This window comes from Chanos chanos, chromosome 2 (genome assembly GCF_902362185.1).
Source record: "Chanos chanos chromosome 2, fChaCha1.1, whole genome shotgun sequence".
Classification (NCBI taxonomy): Eukaryota; Metazoa; Chordata; class Actinopteri; order Gonorynchiformes; family Chanidae; genus Chanos; species Chanos chanos.
In genome coordinates this window covers 16,442,367-16,468,992 of record NC_044496.1, presented here as the reverse complement: position 1 = coordinate 16,468,992, position 26,626 = coordinate 16,442,367, and the positions used below count along the sequence as shown (strand labels likewise).

Here is a 26,626-nt window from a genome sequence, read left to right as displayed (position 1 = left end):
ATCTGTAATGACACCGCGGTAAGGCCATTTCATCCGCCTGGTTGCTAGAACATGCAGACGACCTCAATGGTGACACAGCTGTGCAGAGCTGTCAAATGACTCAGAGAAAAGGGGCTCTTTGATTGGCTGAGACCCTGAAGTGGTGGAAGACATTACTCCCCAGTAGGGTTGTATTTAAAGGTCAGGAGAACTGCAAGACCGAATAAAATCAAAGACATTTGTGTTCAGCAGGACTGAAACACAATCACTTCTTCAACACTGACATGTTTACCAATTTAGTGGAGCTAACATTTTCTCTAAAAGCATTTAATTATGGCAGCTATTCCTCATGCCAAGCTTTTAATTTAACACTTTGACCCTTTGAAAAACAGCAAAGCATTATATTTCCTGAACACACTTTAACTGAGCCAACGAATGACATCATTATTTGCCAATAAAAGATATGTACAGATCATAGTCTACCAACGGTCTGTTTCAGAAAAACAAACAATGGGCGCTACTGAATCAAACACACACACACACACACACACACACACACACATAAAAAAAAAAACCCACACACAGAGTTCAGGGAAATTTCCAAAGTGCTGTTGAATATCTGAAGTAATTTTTAACTTTGATATACTGATCTGAATACATACGAACTACGCTGCTGTTTATCTGGGTTCATTTCAGATTTGTTTACAGGGATCCCCGAAAGGCCGGTCTGGACCTGAGCCAGTGACAGAGCGATTTTGACTCCGCCTTCCCACTGGCCCTTCTGACGGTGGAGGCAGCTGTTACCTGGTGACATACCCTGGCCTGTGGGGTCACAGACGTGACAGACAGTCTGTGAGACAAGAATCTGGACTACGCTCTGATCTGGATTCCACTGCTCCACTAAAATACCCCTGCTATGAATTACAGGGGTAAAAATAACAAAGTTTCTAAATACAAATAGCCAGCAGGCGTCCATAGGTGTAGACAGACTCTATGGACTGCTGCACTGAGCAGGCTCTTCAGTGAAACACAGATGTCTCTCACCTCTCAAACATCCTCGCTCTCTTCTGCATTTCTCTAAGTAAAACTTTATCGTTTAGATTTTAAACTAGGTTTCTTATATATAAATAAAGTATATGTGTGCATATACAGACACAAGTATGTGTGTGTATATGTACTGTATATATGTAATATACATATTATAATATGTATACATATCTAGATATATGTATGTGTCTGTGTAATTACTTGTGTATACCAATATTTTTTGAATGCATGCTGTATTCTGGCACAGTTTGAGGAGACAGGGAGAGAGAGAGAGAGAGAGAGAGAGAAAGGGAAGCAGTGCAGTGTGATTCAGCTTTAGGAAAAACTCAGATTACACTAAATCCAGGGCAGTGAGTAGGTAAAATAAACCACATGACATTTCCCAGTGATATTAAAGCTCACTGATAGATGAGTCTAATGCAGTCACCAATTCTCCCTCCATCTCTCCCTTTCTTATATTATCTGCGCCAGTGATGCATGACCACAAACATCTCAGTGAATAAATCCCAAATAACAGCCGTCAGACAAAAGCCACACTGTCAATATGAACTGGAGTCTGACGCACTCACGGCAAACACTTCATCACAAAGACTATTTCTCACTCCACCCACCCACCAGACAGCAGTTCTGTCTTTTTATTCCATAGCCTAAACACATTTACATCACAAGTTCACTGTGTGACTGCATAACCATTAAAAAAAAACAAGTAGGCTATTTCAAGGAAGCAAGCTCTTGACAATAAATTCACTCTGAATGACTTTGAATAATGACTAAAGGGAAATAGGCCAGACTTTTTGTTTTTTCTTCAAAAAAGTAAACATCTTACAACTAGTGTGATTCACACAGAACCGATACAGCAGAATACAATGATTCCGGAGAAAACGCTGACAAAGTCTATATAAGGCACGCGGGCAAACTGTCACATGAAACCAGAATCATGACATAAGCAAAAGCAGAGGGAAAACTTGACTTTACCTTTACCTCTGACTACTGGAGTGCACCTGAGTAAAGCTGCATGGTTACACAGGCAATCAGCAGCTTGTAAACCCAGCGCTGAGTCTTGGGTGTAAGCCAGCTGAAGGAACAGTGGGGATGGACCTGTGACAGCCCCCTAAACAAACACATCTAATACTCACAGAGAACTATTGTCCCCTCTTTGACATCTCTATCCGGACACATTCTTTCTGCATGAGATCTATACACCCTGTCTCCTCTCTCTCTCTCTCTCCCCCTCCCTCTCTCTCTCTCTCTCTCTCTCTCTCTCTCCCTTTCTCCCTCCCTCTCCCTCTCTCTCTCTCTCTCTGTTTCTTTTCCTGTCCTTTGCTCTCTTTTTGAGAAAGAGTGTGAGAGAAGATAGGCTGTGCATTAACTGGATGTCTGTCCTGCTGGAATCCAGTCTCACGGGCTGTTGATTGACAGGTAAGACAGACAGCACTGTCAGTGACAGGACTTGCTTCTCCTCACCATCACTTCCACTACTTGACACTGACAGCATTGTACTCAATCTCTGAGTATGAAGGATTTAGATAACAAGAGTCTATAAGACAACATGCTACATTCAACCTCATGTATTTGTAATTAAAAATGAACTAGCAGCTACAGAGGACATTGTTAAGGAGTTTGAAAGTATAGGGGTATAGCTATAATGCTGTTGAAAAGCAGCCTTACCTTTGCTCTGCTGCAGGCCAGTGTGGATGGGCAGAGTGACAGAATATTGAGTGAACTGACTCACGTTCTCACTAGTACACAGGGATAATGTCCACGTGCTAGACACACCCTCACACCCTCGCGCGCGCGCACACACACACACACAAACACACACACACACACACACACACACATGCCTGGCCTGGCCATAATATTATACTGCACCTGTGATAATACTGCAGTTTCCAGAGCAACTGATCACCTTCAGTCAAGTTTTATGGATCTCTAATAGTCTCTCTCTTAATCTGTCTCTCTCTCTCTCTCTCTCTCTCACACACACACTGTCTCACACACACACAAACACATACAAACACACATGAACAGAGATGGAGAGGGAGGGAGGGAGGGAGAGAGAGGTAAGGTGTGTAATTCATGGAGCGCATGACGAGATAGTGGGTATTCTCCTGGCAACAGCAAGCAAAACATTACACTTTACTCTGTCTGGTACAGTGTGTGATGGGTACAAACATTCACTCATTAGAGCTGTTAAAAAAAAAAAAAAAAGCACCTCAAGCAACAAAAACTGACAGGGGAATGAAGGGAGATCACTTATAATTCCATTCTTTCCAGGATAAAGCCCTATTACTTAGTCAGTGAGAATTCCTGTTCAAACAGGAAATACACAGAGAAAGAGCTGACTTGCTAAGAGATCATCCCTAACACGGTTTGGAGACAAGCAGGCTGAGGCTAGTCCAAGGACAGGTAAATATGAAATGGAACAGACCCTCTGGTTCTCAATAACCTCCTAAAAACAGTCTCATACATAAGCGGGAGCCGGTACCCACCGCTCTAAACATTCTTTTGGTACCAACAGCTCTCTTAGATCTCACAGTCCTTTCTATCAGTAAAAAGGAACCTTATAAACAGCAGAATACAAACAGTCATAAATACATTACAGCGCGCGAGAGGCTGGAACCAGGCCGAGGACTTAGCCGACAACAAACAATTTGCGTTATTTCACCTTGACCTGCCAGCTCCATTAAATTTCACAGAGTATAGAAAAATTAGGATTAGGTTTTACACTCTTTGTGTACTGAGACAGGTCGGGACAGGCGTCTGTCCATCAGTGTGTCTGTGGCTCCATACACGAGAGATCCCGAGCAGAGGTCAACGGAGGACACATGCTGTCAGCAGGTACACACACACACACACACATACACAGCCATAGGAACACACAGTGTGGTCTATGGGCCATTGCCTAGAGGGGGGGAGGGGGGAGATTTCCTGTGTGTTTTTAGCAATCCTGTGTCAACAGACCCCTAACGTGGAGCTGCATATCAGACAGACACTCGTTTGCTTTACTGTACTGCGGCAGGGAAACTCGGGGGCAGAGAGGGGAGAGGAGGGGTAGACAGAGGATCAGACAGAGTGAGCAGTTGTAAAAACAGCCACTGAACTGTCTGCTTTAATAAATAAGCGAGTGCTTACGGCGCATGCCAAGGTACAGCCGTGAATTAAGGATCAACATCCTGTAAGAACATGAGAAAATGAGTGAGCGAATGAGCGGTTGAGTGGGTGAGTTCTCTAAAATAAAAGCGAAAAAGAGAAGACTGAGAATATGTACATACGACTGCCTCTGAAGATTTGCGACCACAAGACACTCAAGGCTGTCGTACAAAGATTTTTTCCCAAGGCAAAGCTAAAAGTTTATTTTCTCTGTTTATTTGACTTTCTTTTGATTTTCTAAGTGTGTACACATATTTAAGCATCTCAATGGAAAGGTTAAGTTAAGAGTCAGTAATTACAGACAACTGCCTAATGCTGTAATGTCTAATCCTAACAGCAATCCATATAAGAGCTGTGCATGACTCTTCTACAACGACCTGGGCCCAGCCTGGTCCTGATTAAAGCCTCTTTCACTAAATGAGACAAATTCCACTCTCTATCAAAACACACAATGCCAGCATTTGCATAATGGCTGTGTTTGCACCTGCTTCCAGCACTGCTTGAGTGCCTATGTCTACATTATAAAGAGCAAGAGTGTTTATACACAACCATAACAAACACACACACTGACACACAAACAGACACACAGAGAGAGAGAGAGAAAAAATTGGATGCAAATGTCATCATTGAGTTACTGAGAGAGCCTGACACTACGCTAAGTTCCATTAACACATTTACGGAAAATTGAGTGAGAACGTTTTTAGTGAACACACATACACACACACACACACACACACACACACACACACACACATACATGCACACCTGCATGCACACACACACTCACACTCACACACACAAATGCTCAGTGTGAGTGAATATACACATGATGAGGTAGCCTCTAATCACAGAGCAACAAAAGAACAGAGAGAGATGGAAAGAGAGAGAAAATCAAGAGGGAAAAAGAGGGGGAAGACAAAGAATATGAGAGCCGACAGACCGTATATCTAAAAGCGGCAAATTAGACCTCGTAGGATGGGCATAATTAGCTACTGAAGAGACAGAACTAATTATTAGACTGAGTCACAAACAGAGGAAAAGCTCTTGAGATGAGAGAATGAGAGAAAACCACTTGTCTCGTACAGCACTTAGAGGTGCTTGAATAGTTCCAGTCCAGATATAGCCTTCTGTTTCTCAATCATGCCATCTCTGACCACCAGTATTCAAGAGAGCCAAACCTGCCTACAATGTATTCATTTACCATCGTAAATGGGAAACCACTGAGAAAACAAAACACACATGTATTGACATTCAAGATCCCTCTCAACAAGAGGAAACCATTCATCAGAATGTTTTTTTCTCCCATCAGGAGCAGTGGTAGCCTCTGTAATCACAACTAGCCGACCCACCGCAGCCTGTACTCCAGCAGGGTCGTCTGCTCTCTCTCTCAGCAGCTTAGACTCTGTTTCTCTAGCTCTGGTTTGGCTAAAATAGAGTCGTCTCTGTGTCTGTAATCTAACGGGGCATGCCTGAGCCTCTTTCAAAAAACTTCTTTCCCAATGCTTTTCAAAACCCCGCCACTAGCCAAAGCCAACCAGATGTTTTACAGAGACAGGCCGCAAGACCACAAAAGTAAAAATAACAGCATTACCATCCGCATCTATCAAAGCGCTTCTGCAGTATCGACAAGATGGCCAAAGGGTTTTTTTTTTTTTCATTTGTTTTGGAGGGCTTAAACATATTTATATTTTGTGAGCAAGACTGGTAATTTGTTTAGAAAACAAGCACATGTTATATTGGCAATAAATGTTGGAGTGGGAGTTAATAAAATAATAAAATCCCTGAATGGGAGACTAACTCACCATCTGAGAACGACTCTTGGGGCATCCATTGATGTCTTCAATCTTCTCATTGGCTAATGTGTTAAAGCCAGAGAGAGAGGGATAGAGAGGGAGAGAGAGAGAGAGAGAGAGAGAGAGAGAGAGAATATTAATAGGTGACTGGATTACGTCCTTTGCGCTGCATCTTCATTCAGTCCAGCAGTGTGGTAAGGGGAAGATCACTGACCACCACACAGAGAAATTAGATCCAATCTGAGCAACTGTTTGTGGGGCTTGGCTGGGACAAGTCTCCTAAGGGTGTTTAGAGGACTTTAGAGGGAGAGAGATAGACAGAGAATGACGCAGAAGGCTGTGCTGAGTGGTGGTGTTCCCCCACCATGTGTCTCCGAGCCCAGCCCACAGCAGCAGCTGAGAAAAGGCAAAGCACTCAGAGCTAACAACTGCCCTGACAGCTCATCCTCCTGAGCCACAGGCCCCATGGGGCCCACACTGCAACACTGCCAAGGGGACATTCCTGCCACCTACACTGTGAGAAAAAAAAATGACTATGATGAACTCTGTGTCAGGTGTGTGAGCACCAGCATGTGTACACAGACACCCACACACACACACACACACACACACACCAGACTACTTGTCTCTGAATGAGAAAACCTAAGAGAAAATGTCAGTGTCTGCAGGTTGTTTGTGTGATCTCACGGACTGTCACTGCCTGTTAACTATTTGTTTATGTAAAAGTCACCATGGTCAAGAGGACTGTACATATGTTATGACACTACCACAGTACCACTGAAGATCATCTAACGAACAAATATTTTTCAGTGCGACTACCGACTATAATAATATCGTAATGTCCAACTAGTGGATCTGACTGACATATAATAATTTACTAAGTTCTAGAACATTCATAAGCTATATGTGCAATAGAGTGAAGAATGAGGGTGTTCTCTTTACATAGCTCTGTTCAACTTAATGATCTTCACTCTTCAGGGAAGTTCAGGGCAGTTCAGTAATACCGTGGCAAAAGATGATTATAGGTCAGCGTCTCTGAATTCCCTGAAAATCTGACAAAGCAATTGTTTGTGTGTGTGTGTGAGAGAGAGAGAGAGAGAGAGAGAGAGAGAGAGAGAGAGACAGTGAAAGGATCAGATTTCAGGAGCAATTGTGTGGTGAGTCGCCAAAGGCTTAAAAGGAGGAAGATATGATGGCAAAGTAGCCACATAAGTGCTGCAGTATGTAACATGACACCAGTCTAACCTGGGCAGCATTGTGTGTGTGTGTGTGTGTGTGTGTGTGTGTGTGTGTGCGTGCTGGAACAGACAGTCAGCTGTGATCTACTTCCGTAATGGACACCATCACTAGTCTCCTGACACATTTAGTCTTCCATAGACTCTCTGAGGAGGGGTTGTGTGTGACATTGTTCGTTGCTCTATCTGCAAGCACAAACTACAGTGGACAAAGGAGGTCAAAGGGGTCAGAGTCAGTCACAGCTGAGATGAGGCAACCTAACAGAAGCCTGGTGGGTTGACTAAGACTATGACTAAGTTTACGGGTAAAATGAGTCTCTTAAAGCTATTTTCATATTTACCACACACTCACACAGGGACTCACTAACACAGGGACACAGAGCAAAGAGTTCTCACACAAAGCTGAACCCAACCAGGACAAAGCCAAATGAGGTTCTTTAGAAACTGAGCTTAAGGGTATTTCTGTGTTGCACTGTAAACAACAGTGACATGAAACGACTGTTTCTCATACAAGGCTGACCATCGTTAAAAATCCCCCAAGAGTTGACTCATGAGCCAGGATCTAGCCATGCCCAATCACAATAAGCCTTTCAGTTTAGAGCTCTGCAGAGGAGCTGTGTTTCATACTTTAATTTAAATACTATCTTTTAAACACTCTAATGTGATGCAAAAATGGAAGTTAAGATCGCTATAGTTCAACCTGTGTTGTGGGTGTGGCCAACCCTCATTCAAAACCACCACACTGAAATAATAAAAGTCCTAAAAGTTTAATAGGGACAACAACACTGGGCATAATGACTGTCAGTGAGACAATATCAGTGTCCTACTGCTGGCTAACCATTGTCATACTGTGTACACTGACCCTTTGTGTGTGATGAGAATCATTCAAAGCTCTAAGCAGGTGCATCACTATTGCTAAGAAATTGTTGCACATGAGATCATTTGAGTGGCATTCAATGAACAGATTGACACAGTTTAGGGGGGTTCTCCAATCTGTTTTTGTTTTTAGGAGTCAATGACAAAAGAAACATCAACAATCTTAATAATAATAATAATAATAATAATAACAACAACAACAACAACAACAACAGCAACAACAACAATAATAATAATGTTTATGAATCATACTGATAAAAAAAATAAACGCATATCAGCGAGCCATCCACAACCCGGAAGGTGCGAGCTGTTTGATGCTGGTTATAAGGAAGCCGTTACAACTTATCAGCGTCACAGGAAAGAAAGTTTCTCCTTACCTACAACTTGAATGATCTCCGCCAATAGGACCCCGTCAGAGACATCCTGCTGCAGGTCTTTGATGAGTCGTTTGTGTCCTGACTTGGCCAAATAGTGATTCGCCCAATCCGTGTAAATCTGTGCAACACACCGGGAAAACGATTACATATAGATCATGCGAACGAACGAACAATAAAAACTATCTAAGGAACACTTGGGTTGAGACTTATAACGGTCACAGCCCATTCTGAGTGCAAACTCAGTGAGGAAAGATGATTTAACGAGCTAGGAAGTTTGATTTACAACGTGCAAATTTATGGCGAAAGTGAGTTTTAGTCGTTCACATGTCTCCTTTTGTTAGCCGCGGGGCTGGCACATCCGCGTGCTATTCAAATTCAGGCCATTGTGCCCTATTCACGTATTCAGGGGCTGATGCTTAGTGCTCCCTCGCCCTCTCAAACTAGGCGAACTCTGACATCACAGAAAAGACCCTTCATTGGATCAGGATAGAGGGGGGTTCAGGGGGACTGAAATTAAGCAGTTGAATCATTTGAATTGCCTCGAGTATATCCGGTCATTCAGAACAACCTCTCGTTCTTATATCATTACGATGAAAGACGTCTGTAAAAATAGAGAAGACGGGGCAATCAAATTCGAAAGTTATAGGTTGATTGCCGCTAGGGGAGGCTCAGTGTGCGGGAAGGGCATTTTTAACTCCCTGCGGTTGCAGTTCGGGGATTGCCATGGAAGTGGTTAATCAAGTCATTGAGCAGGTTACAGAACTGAGCAACGCTAACATCACAATACACGTATTACTTTTAAGATTTCTTTTCTTTTTTTTTAATTATTATTTATATGTGTGTTTTTCTTTCATAGTTAAATCATGTGACGAATGCATGACGTTGCAAATAAAATGTCGATGTTGAATCAGCACATTTTAGAAATCTAGACTAGACTTTTAAAGTATTGATAACACATTTCCTGTTTACCACACCAGCCTGTGGATACGGCAACTCTGATCATTTTTGTCTTCAGATTTTATGCATTTATTCTGTGAATCAAAACTGCAGAGAATTCGCTGGTAGCTGGCTACAAGAACGATTATGCAACGTGTATTTTCAAGCCCTCATCTTAAAAGTTTCGGCAGACACACACAAGCACACACACACACATAGACGCACCACAGGGAATCTGTCTGTTTTTAGTAGAAACAACCGTAAGAACACCGCTGCAGTATTACACAGGGTATGAATCATAGTTTTTTTTTCCTGAGAATGCAAACAGGTGCGCATCCACATACAGGCGGCGCGGGAGAGGGACAGCACTAAAAGCACAAAGGATATGAGTTTTGATGTGGACGACTTTGAAGTTGTTTCAGGCAGGATAAACTGAGGTCGGTATAATTACAGATGAGGAGAATAAGTAACTGTCAGTGAGAGGATGAGGACAAATATCCCCTTAGGGAACATAAGGGGTTCATAAAAGGAAATTACAGGTTTGTCTTACTGAGGAGCTTTGTCAGTCAATCTCCATTGTTACACCTCTCATGTTTTATCAACTCCTCCAACAATGACAGTGGTACTACGAAAATCCAACCATTATTTAAAAAAAGATGATATGGAATGTGAGATCATCTCACACATTTTACCAGAGAGTCATTCACCAAGCTAATGGCAAGACTCTTCTAAGTCAGTTTTGGAATAGTACACCTTGATCTTAAAGTCAGCGTCATTTTTGAAATTTCACAGTTTCTCAGAGACCGTCTTCCCAAAATACCAGCTCTGAGGAAGTAGTTGAGGGGCTCTTTTTAGGAGCTGTAAAATGGATACTGGGATATTCCCTTCCAGAGAATGCAAACTGACACTCACCCCCTCACATCTGATTCATATTTCAGGGGCAGTCACTGACCCTCAGCACTCAGATTCCTCCCATACAAAGTGACACACATATCTGCACAGAGAGGCTTACACACCCTTCACACAGTGTCAGGACCTGAGTCATGTTTCTGTTCGTTGTCTATGTTTTCCATGTTTACTTCAAATCCCATGTTATGTTGAAATGGTCGCTATGTGTTTGGGAAGACATCCAAATTGTAGCACATAATACACACACACGGATACACATTTTAGACATAGATACCATCCTAAGGGAAAAGCGGAACAACAAAGGGATATTCCCCAGTAAGAGGCCTTAAAGCTCTTTTGACTCACTTACTCAGCATGTTTAAAGTCAAACATCCACACACAGGGCATTACAGTGCAGGGGTCATGGCACAGTGAGGGCTGAGCAGTGTGTGTGCATGTGTGTGTGTGTGTGTGTGTTATACCGGTGTTTTCCGTTGACTCAGTGGATGAGACTTTCTGGCTTTCTGCTGATAGGATCATCATCACTAATAGCAGAAGCCTTTGATGTGTAGGAATGTCTATAGGGGAGTTTGTCACAGTATCCCTTTACACAGCACTAGAACTCCATGGGGAAACTAAACAGGTGTTTCTTAGTCATGGAAGCGTGCATCTGTATTTTTTTTCTCCGTCCCTCTCTTGCTGTCAGTCTTTCTTTCTGTATGTTTGGAATGATTGGAAAAGTTAACTCTCAAACTGATAGGAATGTATGTCATCGGCAGTTGTAATTACCTTACATATTTAAACAAGACAGCAAGTTGAGAAAAAGATCAAAGCTCACACATTGCAAGCCCTCACAAAACACAAACCCACACTAATGACAGTGATGAGAAAAGACCAGTTTCCTCAGGCACAAAAGTCAAAGTCTTTTTCTGCTCCATTAGCAAGTTACCCTGACCCAGCACTTATGCATACTCAGGATCAGAAAAGCTGTCTTAAAATAACATGACATTTAAAGGTAATTACACTGAATTTACTGAGGTGAGCACAATGTCGGTCAAAAAAAACGCAAAAATGAGCATGGTATGAAGAGACTTTGTCTACTACTGCATATAAAGAGAAAACAAAAGTTTAAAGTGTTAGGAAATGATTGGTTAATTAGCATTTAGGTTATTTGACAGAGTCCACTACTCAGAGTTGAACCCTCACAGAACCACTGCCTCAAACCTAACAGAAGCAGTCAACATTAACTGTAATAAATACACACATAAATATTAATGTGTCATACATTAAGTTTACACTTTAAAAAGATATCAGTATAATCATTAAAAACATTCACAGAAAGCTTGTCTGGTCTTGAGTCCAAACTATGCTTTCTTCCCTAAACCTAAACAGACCTGTGATAGCTCCGCTGACTTGGCATTGTGTCTATACACTCATTCATGCGATCAGTCTGGACAGCAGGCTACCTGCTCTAAGAGCTAAAAATAGGCTTCATTTCCTGCCCGAGAACGAGGGGGGGGGGGGGGGGCGGCTGGCATATGACTGTGCTCTCTATTTTCAGCTGCAAATGATGCCTCTGGACTCCAGTCTTCCTGTGCTAAGGCCCAGAGTACAGGGCTCTTACCGTTTTATAGTGGTCACAGGACAGCCTGCTGTGAACCCTCTCTGGCACCCACATTCCCACGCTGACGGCCATCGTGGCTCCACAGGTGAGAACCACTCAGGGAAGGCACAGGTGTACCAGTCCCGACGTCTCGAAACAAAAAAAATCCAGAACGTTCCAAAGGAAAGCGTCCTCAGTCACGTAGAGAGAGTGAAATGGATAATTTTAGCCATGCCGCGATGTCTTGTTGAACATCCCTCGCTCGATATATCTCTCTTTCCACACTTCTCTCTTTCACATTCTCTGGAACCTTCTCTCTCTTCTGTATCTTCTTATCCCTTATTCTCCACCTCTCTCTCAGTCTCATCTTCTATATGCTGTTCTATCTCTTGGTCTACCTACACATGCCATCTCACAAATTCCAACCCCTACTTTTAACCCTTGCAGCTCCACCCCTAACCCTCCCCTTTTCTCAGTGCAGAGGCCAAGTCCAAGTCAGAGTCAATGAGTCAATTCCTCTTCTCACACACAGATGCTCATACTAACACCTGGTTGACCCTGTCCATATATGAGTGTTTATTGCTCTATAACACATTTTGACAGTGCACATCTCCCAAGGGTACTCTTGTCTGATAGGGGTTTACCATTCTGTTAAACACACAAATACACACACACACACACCTGGCCCTACACATAAAGAGAGGTTTCAACATGGGAGGTCTGACAGCTACTTGAGAAGTGACAACAGCAATTAAGTGGTAGGACACAGGCACGAAAACACAGACTCTCACAAGTATGGCAACCACAAGAGATCATTCTCTTAAAATTGTATACAAGCTAACAAACTGAGATGGATTAATGGGTTCATTATATCATCAATATACACAAAGCTATTTCTGTCAAAATAGTCTGATTAGCAGAGTAGAATGTTATACAACATAAAACAACAAAATCAAATCAATAAATAAATGTAATACTGTTACTTAAGGGAACTAACAAATTTAACAAGTAAAAAAAAAAAAAAAAGAAATTACCACATAGGATTTTAGTGAATTTCCTATTATCAGAGATAACCATATAAGACACCAGAGACATGTTCTGCTCTCCCGCCATCTGTGCAGTAGAAAACCTGTCGTTTGATTGGGTAGTAGCACACAGTAACAGCGTCAAGTGTCGAATAATTTTGCATGGCAGTGCTAGCTCTAATCTAATAATGTTTGCGGCAGGCTACGTAGACTCCAGATGTCTCCCTCACTTAGTCTTGTCCTGTCTGGCTGCCCCTACAAATTCAATTCCACAGACTCCATGTGCCTGTTCTCACTTCTCCACCCAACATATCACCTTCACACCTCTTTAACTAGTCAATCCAATATCCTAAAAAGACCACGCTAAACCAGTTACACACCTGAACAAATCCACTTTACAATAAGCCTTTAATAACTGTTTTTTCCTGGAATACTTCTTAACTGGTTGAAAGGCTCTCATTTTTTTGCCAGTGTTTGATGGGTTTCCAACGACTTCTTGGCACAATAGTGTTTGCGGAGGTCCGTTAATGTTTGTGGTTTTGATACCCTGCTGAAGCATTTAAAAATGGACAGAGATGAATGATGGGTAGAGGCACTGCTGAAAGAAGGGAGGAAGAGAATGACGGATACATTGGGGGTGAACAGCGCAACTGTTCGTGTCACTATGGTTACTGCTGGATGGACCCATGACCTTATGTGCTTTGTCTGATCAACTCATATTTTCACTAGAACAGGAACTGACATATATAGCACTTACATGGCCCTTCAGAGCATGAGGGTGTGTGTTCATATGTATGTGACAGACTGCTTGTAAATATTTATGTCTGAATGTGTTGAAGACTTGGTAAGAGATGGAGTGTTCTGATGTGTCTTAATCTCTAAAGTCAGTCTTTCTCTTCCTCTGAATGTGTGTGTGTGTGTTTGTGTGTGTGTGTGTTTGTTTCAGAGGGATAGAAAGAGAGAGAGTAGAGAAACAGGAAAGTGTCAAATAGTAGCACATTTCTGGTAGCTATTTTCTGACTATAAAGGACTTTATTAATAATTTGCATGTTTGCATATCAGGATATGGCATCTTATGTAATATCAACAAAGTATATGAACAGCTGTGAATTACCATCATTCTGTGGTTCTTCCATAACACCAGATTTCACTCTATTCAAAACCATCAGTCAAGACAGATGGCCAATAGGAAATCAATAGCTATACACTTGTGCATACAAAAACAGTCAGCTGTCTGACCTGGAGCTCTGTGTGTGTGTGTGTGTGTGTGTGTGTGTGCGCGCATGCATATGTGTGTGTGTGTGCCTACCCTGCCCCAGTGAGTCACGTTAATAACTGTCATATCTCTTTGCTGGACAGGTTAGAACTAGTAGTTCATCTATGAGGGATAATAAGAATGACATAGACGAATGAGTAAGAAAAACATAAGAAATGGGGATCGAAGAAAATGGGAAAAGAAAGTGTGTCACAACACTGAGGACCTCCTTCAGCTGAGAACTGACTAAACTTCCATGCACACACCGAAAAACAGTGGGATCCAGTTCCTAATCCCACAGAGGAGCCCCGCACTGACGCCAGGACGCGCTTTAAAGAAAAGCAAATGCAATCCCTCCCCCCAGTGTCAGAAGACAATCAGTAGTATTTTACCATATTCTCATTGCTTGACTGGAAACTATGAGAAAGCTCATGAAAAAATTCAGGTGGTTTTCACATGACCCACAACCCGCTCCCACCTCCTCTGTCCCAAATGTAATTATCCCTGAAGCTTGACCTCAAAGTGCCCCGCGCTTTAAACGTTTCCTCCGCAACCTGTGATCAGATTTCCGCTTGGCTAAATGATCTGAGCCCGTTTGTCTGTCAGACCACAAAAACCTCAACTACCAAGGGAAAATGAACCATTTCAATAAATACCACACAAAAGAGGGTTTAAAATCACCCAAGGAGAACAGAGCATAACTTAAACTTTGTAAATGTACAGAATTATCCTGGGTAAACAGGAGAAGAAAGAAAAGTTGTTTTTTTAAAGGCGATGCAAGAGGCTTATCCTCTTTCACAGACCAGTAGACAGATCCCCACATTGCTTATATGTTTCATGTGTTTAGGTTTTTTTTGTTTTTTTTTTTCTTGGTCAGGGTCTCTGCTGTATTCTCTCTGCGTGGTAGGCTGGTTGTTTTAAAGTGGCTTTGGCTCTTTGCTTACACTACAAGCTTAAGAGCCACTCTTGATTTCTTGAAAGGTTTGAGGTTGGGAGATGAAACAAGTGGTATGTGCGTGAGTTTGAAAACAGCCCAGCCAAACAAACCTCTGGGCCCCTGTGGATTCTGTCAGAGCAGAAATGACGGGATGACTCTTCAGATTCTCAGATACATGCTTTAAAGTCGTGCAAAGCCCTTTTCTCATGATCGCTTCCATCAACAGCTCAAGTCAATGGAAAAAAGTATCATTTCTTGTACAGCGGAACAAGTGAAATTATTTTGAGAAAATCAAAAGTAGGTTACATCAGTTGCACCCGTCCTTGCTGTTACAATCGCCTCAAAATGGATTCGCGCTCACACGGCCACAGAGACAGACACACACAGACACAGACATACACACACACAGTCAGATAGAGCATGAGTTCATTTCAGTGCCATCTGCTGATGCGGCGATGCCAGTCTGTAGGAAGAGACATGCCAGCAGTGTGTGTATGAGGATGTGTGTAAGCTGCTGCAGCACAATCCTGTTCGTGTCAGGGCTAACAGTCTGACTAATAAGGGAGGGTGAACAGGAGTCCCCAGTTTCCCAGCAGGTACCTAAACACCATTAACCACCGCTCACCTTCAAGCAGATCAGACATCTGTCAGCCCAAACCCCAACCCTAACACTGGTAGACAAAGACACTCTTTCTCTCTCGCTCTCTCTCTCTCTCTCTCTCTGTCATTTATGTAGTTTACCCCTTCAATGTCCATTTCAATTTCCTTATTTTAATTACATTTTCATCTAAATCTTCAGTGAAACATAAACTGATGTTCTGATGTTTAATACGTGTGTTTCTAGTCTCCCCTGTCTGTTTGTCATTCATCTCAGTACCTCATCAGTATGTCAGGCAGTGGCATCAGTAAAATCGAACGGGGCAATCTTGCCGCTTCTATCACACCACAAACTAAGGGGGGAATAAAAATGAAAGTAAGGGAAACAGAGAGCAGGGACAGAGTGAGGAACAAATAGAATTTCATCTGTGTTATACAGACCCATTCCCCAGGGATAAGACACTGTTGAACATCCTGCAATAAATCATCTCTGCTCTTTTTGATTAATGCGACAATGCACAATTGTTCAGAGGGCACTAAAAAATCAATAATCAATAGACCCTGTGAAATCCATGCTAGGCACAAGACCATTTTTTATAAGGTCACTTTAATATAGTGAAACGCACAGATGAACTAGCTGCTGCATTTCCAATCTCACTCCCCCTCTCTTTCATTTTCTCTCTCTCTCTCGCTCTCTCTCTCTCTCCCTCCCCCTTTCTCTCTCTCTCTCTCTCACACACACACACACACACACACACACACACATGCACACACACATATACACACGCACATACACACACCACTAACCTACACATATCCTGTGTGCTGCCAGTCATGCTGTGTTCCAGATGTAATGCATAATTAAACAGCTTCCTTATCTCCCCATCTCCAGACAAACCGTAGTCGTTTCTGCCACAGTGGGCCCAAGGTGCAGTAGATTAACACAGAGCCACTGAAGCCACTGAAGCACAGAGGATAGCGTGACTGTATGAGAGACTGACTCAAAAGCCATCATCACTGTCAGTGAGCCTGTGAATAATCAAGCTGGGTATTCAAATACAGAGACGTAATTAATTCTTTCCATCAGAAGGTATTCGGCTCTTTCATATGTCCTGACTCATACACTAGAGTTCATTTCACCAACCAACCATGACCTCCTTGTCACGAACAGATGTGTTTTTTCATCAGTGGATCACAAACTTGTTTAATGTCAACAACCTCACAGACAACAGAGGGAACCTGACCGGAACACTTCTGTCTGTGTTGTCCGTCAAAATAAGAAAACAAAAGTGGAGGAAGGCTTTTCATGCCATTGACAAGTATGACAGAACACTAAATCTGCACTTAAATCAATTCAGCCGTCACAGATATTGAAGTGCTGTCGATTAAGATGAACCTGCAGTGCCAGCACAATATCACAACCTTGGCAAAAACAACAGAAACAAGTTGAATCCTAAATCTGTGTGAGATCTCAAACATGAATGAATGAGTCATGTACACACACACACACACAAATGCTCAGTGTGAGTGAGTATACACATGATGAGGTAGCCTCTAATCACACACACACACACACACACACACACACCCACCCACACACACACACAAAATAGATTAAAAACCCCAACCTGTTTTTCATACAGAGAAATGAAAAATTCTCAATTTCCTTACAGGCATCATATCAGATTCCATATGTCAAAGCACATTTGTTTTCCCTACAAGCCCACATGACTCGACACTGGGGTTGAAACAGTGGTCATTTTTACCAGTTTCATGGTGACGTTGTTCTGCTCCCAGCGCCAAAGCATCACAGTCATTTTCCTCAGTGCACCTGAGTCAGGTCCAGACCAGCTGAGTCCAAACTACATCCATCAGAAAGAGTCCTGGATAAGCATTTCTGCTCACAGTCTCTAATCTCTTCCCTTTTTCAGTGAATGTGAGAAGAAAGAACTTGAAAGAAGGGAAGACAGAGTTAATCCAAAGAAAAAGATAAATGGAGGGAGAAGAGGAGAAGGGGTTTAAAAAACAGTTGGATGCAGTTCCAGAGTAAAAGAATGAGATAATGCAGATACACTGTAGCCATACAGAATTATAGATGAGTACGAACCCAGAAAGTCATGTAAGGGTAGATATATGAGTCCAGAGAGGGAAAAGGATGTACAGAAAGACAGAAAAGGATGAAAGGATAAAGCTAAAGCCAGAGAGTAACGTATGAACAGAGAGGGATGAGGGTAGGTCGAGAGAGAGAGAGAGGGAGACGGTGAAAAAGAGAGAGGTATCTTGTTCCATCCTCGTTGTAACCCTTGTCAGTTTAGGTCTAACTCTCCCTGAGGCAGCTGCCTGCAGCCTCTCCCTGCCCCCTCACACACAGGGGTGGAGCCAAGATCCCTGCACTCCAAGAATTCATGGACCAAAACCAAACAAACAGAGCTGGTTTGGAAGAGGGGATGATCAGCTGGAGAGGAGTCAAAGTCGGTCAGCACGAGAAAGGGATTCCCTTTCCCCACTTACATACTTTCCCTCCAACTTTTTACAGCCCTCCCCCACCCCAAAATGCCCCCAGTAGCCAGCACATTGTGTTTCTGGTCTTCAACAGATCATTAGTCAAGCAAGGAAGGATTACAAAATAGAGCTCTCTTGAATGTTTGACCCTCTGCCCTCTGAGAAAGTTATTCTTTTCCTATACCCCAAACCAAAACCACTCTCCTCCCCAAAGTCCCCACTTCACCACTGCAACTTTTTCTCACCAAAAAAAAAGGCGCATGTACAGGACTCTCAGTGGTTGTGTTGAATTAAAATACTCTGATTCTGATGTCCGCATTCAGTGGTGCAATGCAGTTTCTGTACCTACCACATCTGACGCCTATTAATTACCACTGATGGTTCCTTTCCTCTACGCCTCAGGCGTTATTACTTACACTCTCTCACAACTCTCACTACACCTCAGTGCAACCCCCATCACACACACACACACACACAACTAACAAACAAATGAAAAGATCTCCTCAGCTTCTCTTCTTTTAAACAATGTCAACCCTGTTTTTCCGTTTCTGTGGTTCATGAGGAGAGTGTTATATTCTATGCATGTACCACATACTGCGGTTATTACTTGTGGCATAAGTTCCCCTCACCTAGTGGGGGAGCCAAGAGGTGTCCCTTTGAGTACAACCCAAAAACCACAAAACCCACAAAAACACAAGTCAAATTTCAGTTCCTGATGATTGGTCGAGTTTTAGTAAACATTCCCACACTAAAGCAGGCATGGAAGCTGCCAAAAAGTCAGCGCTTTTTAAACGGAAGTACATTTTCATTTTACTTTCTGCAAAAAAAAACCCTTTTAAGGCTGCGCCAGTGCAAACAACATGTTAGCACTTACTCAACATGTCATATAAACATAGTTAACATTTCAGCTAATAATTTAATGTCCTGTATAGAGCAGAATGATGAGTGGGCAATACTACATGTGTTCAGTACCAACGAAGAACCTCATTAAGAACAACAGTTTCGAATCACACGGTGAATTCTCTTTTCACCCTCTGAATAGGTAGGAAAATAAATTCAAGTATCCGTGGACAATGGGGGAGCTTACCCGGGTGGAGGGCTCTTTGTTTTCGGGAACCCCCATCATCTGCTTTTAGGGGGCTGAGTAGCTCTGTTGGCTCCTGCTGCCGGGCTGTTGGGGGTTGGAGGGGGGGGGGGCATATGGGCCTGCGACAGGGTATAACACAAAAGCCCTGGGAAACACAGGCTTCTGAGGAGCCCGGGAAGAGAATAGCCTTCGTTACAGCGGGATACAACTAATAACATGCAGGGAACAGCTTCCAGTGTTTCACTGCATGAACCCAGGTTAACCTCTTCATACAAAGACAGTCTCAACAAATATTGTGCTTTTCCCTTGATGAGAATTTTGTGCTATCTGTTTTTTAAAAGAGCTGTTTTACATTTTTGATTTTTTCAGGGTTTTTTTTTAAATTCTAGATTTTCACCCTTTAGTCAAAGCATTTGCTTTGGATTAAAGGTTAATTGGATAAAAATATTAATAACAATAATAAAAATAATTCAGCCAATCTGAATAATCTCACTGAAATCAGTCAGTGGTCTCTGTGGGTACCAGGTGAATAATCAAAGCCTATGCTAACATGCTGCTAGGCTAATCAGGTTCTCCTACAGTGTGTGTAAAAATCTCTAATTAGTGTTTCATTATGATGCTGGTTAGCCTCTAAGCTGCACCTACATTGAACCTCTTGACTACACAGCAAATTTCCAAATTTAAGTGTCTTTATCTGGTCCAGTGGATTGCTCATCAGTGAGAAAGACTTATCATACCCTATCAGTTTCTCTTCATAGGTAACATATGTCCATGAATCATCAGAAACAGTCCTGACGTTACACTAAATCAAGTGCAAAATGCACCTTCCCACTGATAATACCTAACACAGAGACTTCCCCTGTGATTTCATATGAGCACAAGGCTTCGCGTCATTATTAACCTCTGAAGAGTTACAGGCTAGCATCTTGCTTTCCCTGTAATTATTCCAAGTCTGACTCAAAGCTCAAAAAACCTTGAGCTGTGTGATTATCAGAAGAGATCCAAAGCATCTGCTCTGTCCAACCAACCGCTGAGCAAGCAGAGCGAACACCAGATGAGCAGCTCACTTTCACCGGCCGAGGTCATCCACTCAAACCTCCATCACAGATGACCGTTCACCTCGACCTGTTAATAAACGCCGGCCGACTTCTGCTCCTCTGTTAACCCCGGACATCGACAGCCTGACGTCATCCCTTTGCCTCAACAGTCGTCGAGTGATGCTAGGAGTCTGCGATTCCCTGGGACAGGGGTGCGCTTCGCCCCTATCCTGTCCCAGGGGTGCGGGTACACAATGGGCCATTTGTTGTTGTGATGATGTGTAAGTGACAGAGTGCCATAAGGAGAAGAAGAGAGAGGAGACACTAAAGAAGAGTGTCTGGCCTTACTCACATAGGGGAAACAGATGTCTCTGCTTAATGAATACGTCTGACCAGAGCAGAGGAGATGCAACTCAATAAAGCAAGACAGAGGACGGAGGGAGGTGCACTGGGACCAGGAGTCCGATTATTCCACAGCAGCACGGCTCTGGACTGGGCTGAGCGATTCTGATTTCACCATACGAGTCTGTGTGGACTGAAAGTCAGAAATCTTAACAGGTCTGTAGCGCATACTTCTTCTTCTTACGAATTAAGAAAAACATCAGAGACAGAATCTCTCTTTAATTCTCATTATTATTATTATTCTGAACGGCTCTCGTTTCACTTGTTTACATTTGTTTCATATAATATACATATACTTACATAAATATTCATATTACTAGCACAGCACTAGTACAGCCTGTATGTTGACGCTAATGAACAAACTCTATATTAGACTGTAAAAAGGAATGAGTCTATGAAACACCAATTAATCACACAATATGTTCTGCTAAAATATTAACATCTACAAAATGCATGTTGTAAATGTTATTCGCTAAATCACAAAGGGATACGACATCTAAGCGTCGACTAAAAGTCTCAACTCGGCATACAGAATCACAAATTACAAACATCAAAACTTCTTCAATGCTAGTTTCCTTTTCATCAAGTTTCAGTCCTGCCAGAACAGCTCCTACTCTTATGTATTATTCATATAGGGTATTCACAGACAGGGGGGTGGGGGGTTCTGTAGGTCTACAAGCTTTGGGTATTCTGCTCCAACTCAAAGGCACATTACAGTCTGATACGTTTCTCTGTTCCACTGATTCCAGGCAGCCGTTAATCATACCATATGTGAATGTTTTCCTTTATTATTTGATCACACACAGAGGACAGAGCCTGGCGTATTGTGGAATAAAGATCAAAGTCTCACTTTTTTTTTTAAATGATATATTTGAAATCACTCTACTTCAGTGGTAGTGTAGATTTGCTTGAATATTCACTTATAAGGGAAGCATGTTGGTAGAGGTACTGTCTGGTGTATTTTTAGGACATGAATCTAACCTAGTTAGCAGTGAATTTTTTTTTTTTCTGACAGATACGGTGAGCAAAATACAGACTCTGCCTCTAGAGTGTTTGAACACTGATTCTGGAGAAAAGAAAAAAGAGAAAGAAAAAAAGAAACAAGCTTTATGTTCTTCAGCCATCACAAATTAAGGACACCTGCAGTGCACACATTACAAGAACAGGCAACCAAACTACTACAGACAATTTCACACAGCGAGCTACAGTATATGCTGAGAGTCATTAGGGACATGTGGTGTGGTTGATGTAGTATGTGGAGGAGTTAAAACAGAGCACACAACACAAAGAACAAACAAAAAAATGATGTTTTTGTTGAGAGCTGTGCTAGATTCAATTTTACAAATCAGATTTGGCTTCTATTGGTATCATTCAATCCACAGCAGGTTTACTCTTACTCCTGGATCTTATGTTTTTGTCAGTCCTCTCTGCTGTAAGTACTGCTAAGACATTGCACTTAAATGACCAGCGGGGCCATTTGTAAAAGCAACGCGACAAGAAACACATGCAAATCTCCAGCTCCATTGTTGGGACAAAAGCCGTGAAGTTATTCAGCCTGCTTTCAGCGCATTAGCAAATTAAAGAAAATGGGAGCAGAGCTCAGCTTTTCCTGCTTTCACCGTCACCTGCTGAACAATATGGAGAAGGTTTACTGCCAGGCAACTAAAGCCTATAGAATTAAGCTCAATGAACTGTAAGACAATGCAAATGGTTTAGAGGCACTAGGTATGCTCTCTGTGTCTACGTGTGTTTGTGTGTACACATGATTGAGGAGAAAGGGATAAATGAACGGTCTAAACTAGCAGATGTAAACACTGTAGTTCTCAGGCAGAGAAAAGGAAGAAAGAGTAAAAAAAAAAGGAAAATTTACAACAATAAATTCATGTACATTATTCTAAAATAATTTAAACAGTAACACCATCAAGTCATGGTTGCCTTTCTACTTTGATTCACAAGCAACAAAGTGCATTAGCCTAATTTAATAGCAGCCCAATGAATCATGAATTCTCAAATACTTTGCATTCAAACCAAAAAAAAAAAAAAAAACATGCTAAACAATCACACTTTAAACGAAGTCACGTGAATCCATCGTTGTTTTAATCTAAATCCATACCAGCAAAAAAAAACAAACAAAAAAAACCAGTCATGCACATTGTGTGTGTGAGTGACATTTTACCAAATGAAATGATAAAAAGATAAAAGTAAAAAAAAAACATACCCATGATCCTTCAGTTCAGGTGGCTTTTCAGTCAATATTTGTGTTTGATTACTGTGAGAAACTATGGTTTGATCTAGGAGGCTGCTAGAGCCCATCATAAAACCAATCATTTCATTAAAGTGCTGAGCTGATAAGATGTGGTTCTTAATGAGGTCCAGTGCCGTTCTGATTCATGAACACAGAACTCCAGAGAAAGGACTCTTATCTCCACACATTTTATGGGCCACTGCAGTCTTATCACACTGACATATGGACCGATAATAAAACTGTGAGGGAAGTGTGTGTGTGTGTGTGTGTGTGTGTGTGTGCGTGTGTGTTTTCGTGTGTGTGTCTATGAAGCGCTCTCTCTATAAGAGCAAACTAATTATAAGCCAGGCAAATAATGTACAAATTCTCACATTCTCTCTCTCTCTCTCTCTCTCTCTCTCTCTCTCGGTTTGTATCGTACTCTAAAAATCCATAAAGCAAAGAAGTTTGGAACCTGGGCGAATATGAGTGCACCAGCTAGAGAGTCAGGCAGAACAGAATAAGAACCACACAGTTCAGTGAACAGTGCTTTAACCCTTTCAAATAGTACTAGTGTGATGATGCTGACGAGGTTTTGATAAAGCTGCCTTCGTTGACAAAGTGCAGTACAGATGTGAACCACTAGAGGGAACTGCAGACTGCAAGCACAGCTTAGGCTGCTCCGGACGTGAATTGGACATGAGCTTTCATGACTGATGCAAAACTACATTAGCTTCATTAGAGTTGGTAGAACTGTTGTTGTTCTCTGGTAAATAATTAAAGACAACACCTTTGTACAAGTATTAATCATTGAAATATTGAGAGTTATATCAAGTTAACTTACATCGCCGTCAAATAACAACTTCTACAAACTACAACTGTTGTAGGATCAACTAAATTTGAGTAACACTAAAGTCAACTGGCAACTGGAACAGATATCCTAGAGAAGAGATGTTTTTGAACTGTATGTACCCTTGAAACATCCTCTGAGAAGCTCTCAAAAGTCCTGAAATGCACCCAGTCTGTCGATTACTATAAAATAGCCCCAGGACTTTTACCTATTTATGAGACTCCCCCACACAGAGCGCCCCCCTCTCCCCCCACATCCGTACAAACAAACTGCATAATGCATGCTCTTGAAAGAGGGTGTCCGTCTCTAAGGGGCTCTCAGTCTCACAGAGTGTGTGAAGATCCATTATGACCACCCCCCCCCCCCCCCCCCCCCACACCCACACTCCTGACCCACATCTCCTAATGCGTGTAGGGACCCACATTCACCCACACAGGGGTGAGACATGCAGTCTTGCTGTACACGAAACCTGGGAACAAGACCGAGTCTCCATGCAGTGAGTGGTGAGAGTGTCATTCATATATGTGCATATAGTGACACAGGGCCATCTTATCACTGAATCATCTTACATCAAAGGAATGTTTATATCTTGAGATTAAGTATAATTATCCCCACGAGATTACTGATTGGTTTAGGAGAGGCATTAAACAGGCAACGCTACTGAGAAATTTGGCTTGATATGGACTAAATGACGGAGGACAGCCTCCAGTCTGTGCAGGGGTGGGGGTCATTAAATCTTTATTTGACATTATTACGGCTATAGCAGACATTCCAAGAGACAGGATCCTTACTCCATCACAGTGCAAAACTGTGTCAGCTGCCAGCTGAACATCAATTTCTCTCTCTGCTGATTTGCTTCTCCCCCCCCCCCCCCCCCCCCCCCCTGGCCAGTGGAAGCATGAGAATGTGTGTGTGTGTGTGTCTGTGTGTGTGTGTGAAGCTGAAGGGAGGCTGTAGGGAATCAGTGTATGTAATTGGGTCCTCTTGTTAGGGAGTCACCATGGACCTAAGAAAATTCATCATAACTCAAACTGAATTCAGCCCTACACACAAATATGCCGATACATACCGTCCACAGACAAAGTGCACCCATGAACAAATATGACACATCACATGTTGACCATAACATAGCACCAACATTCATTTACAATGCCACAGAAAACCATAAGCACAAGTATTCCACCTAATACCAACACACCGACAGTGAGTAGGTAGCCCCTTCAGTTGCTTTATATTTTAAAAATGGACCACTCCTCTGGCCCACATTCAAGGCTCTAAAAAATGTTTACGCAAGCATGGCACCCTTTTGAACTAAATATACTTTCACTACACAGAGAGCAGAGAGAGAGCAGAGAGAGAGAGAGAGAGAGAGATACAGAATGCTCTCATTCCAAAAACAACTGCTGCTGCAAGGAGACAGCCAGTGTACAGATCTCCACCTCCGTACCAAAGTCACACACATGAAATGAAAGGCTGTCAGATCTGTAGGTGTGAGCTTATTTTACCAGCACTGATGCTCTGGACTGTAATAAGCAAAACAAGCTGTTCCTTTTTATTAAAAGCTCCTGTCATAGCAAAATAATACCAAAGCAATAGAAATACAGACTCACAGCTGCCTTGTTAGATATCGACACTTAACCTTGACATTTCAGTTTTAACAGCATTATCATACACCATCCTGATACTGTACTCTCTCTCTCTCTCTCTCTCTCTCTCTCTCTCTCACGCACACACACACACACACACACACACACACACACACACACACACACACACACACACAGACTAAGACAGCCTTAAATGGCATTTCAGAGAGAAGAGATATCTGTTAGGTTGCCTAGCACACTGTGTAACTCACAAAAAAAAAGCCAAGCTGTGAGTGAGGAGCAGGCTCTGAGCACACAGCCAAAAGAACTCAATATTCCCACAGACCTTGTATTCAACAGCACTTACAGTGTCTCTCTGCACAAACACCTTAACGATACACTACTGTTGTTATGATATTCTTACCATCTAAAGACTAACTCTCTAAATTATACTATCATGAACAGAAAGAAACTTATATTAGATGATAACGCCTTCTGTTCTCCATATCATCTGATAAACTACACTTACATAATACAACTCTTCTAATTAACTTATTACATATATATATACATAACCCCACATTTTTGAACACAACATCACTTTACACAGACCCCCAAGTCACACACACACACACTCTCCCAAGTTACACACACACACACACACTCTCTCTCTCTTTTTCTCTGACCTGTGTGTCTGCTCGGCTGTGCTGTGTTAAATTGTTTTTTGCTGGTGCGCCCCCTCCATGGTTCCTGAGGGGGATGTTTGTGTTGTGGTGAGGCTTAAGGGAGCAGGGCTGGGGGGCCACAGCTCGGGTGGGGAGTTGTGGGATGGGGAGAGCGCTGTGCACCGGTTTTGGCAGTCCAGACTTCATCTTAGTGGCCACCAGAATGGCCGGCATCTTCCTCCAAAAACGTCCAATCTTCCAGTGCGCATCAGTGAGCACAAGAACGCAGGAGGGAGCACCACGGAGTGCGGATACACACACACACACACACACACACACTCAATCTCCCACACACGGAGAGCAGTGTACACACTGCGCAGCTGACGGGAGGCAGTAACACACAGATGCAGAGTCCAGTGCTTTGCAGTCAAATCAGGCAGGCTGAGTTGGTTCTGAAGATCTCCAGTTAAGTTCTCTATGATGCTCTCCAGAGTATTTGTCAATTTCCCTCCTCTTCGTGATGAACCATGATGATGTCTGTCACAGGTTACAGCCTAAGCATTCTCTCTGGC

The 26,626-nt window shown here is 42.5% G+C and overlaps 1 protein-coding gene across 1 annotated transcript in view; it reads right to left on the bottom strand.

Annotated features, from left to right (window-relative positions):
- The window catches only part of nav2a (neuron navigator 2a), a 75,764-nt gene extending 49,476 nt beyond the window's left edge, over positions 1 to 26,288 (bottom strand). Inside the window, exons 1-3 of the mRNA XM_030765111.1 lie at positions 26,076 to 26,288; positions 8,461 to 8,578; positions 5,982 to 6,034 (exon numbers count right to left, since the gene is read on the bottom strand). Coding sequence (XP_030620971.1) covers positions 5,982 to 6,034; positions 8,461 to 8,578; positions 26,076 to 26,288 — 384 coding nt within the window. The remainder of the gene's footprint in view (positions 1 to 5,981; positions 6,035 to 8,460; positions 8,579 to 26,075) is intronic.
- Positions 26,289 to 26,626: the final 338 nt, after the last annotated feature.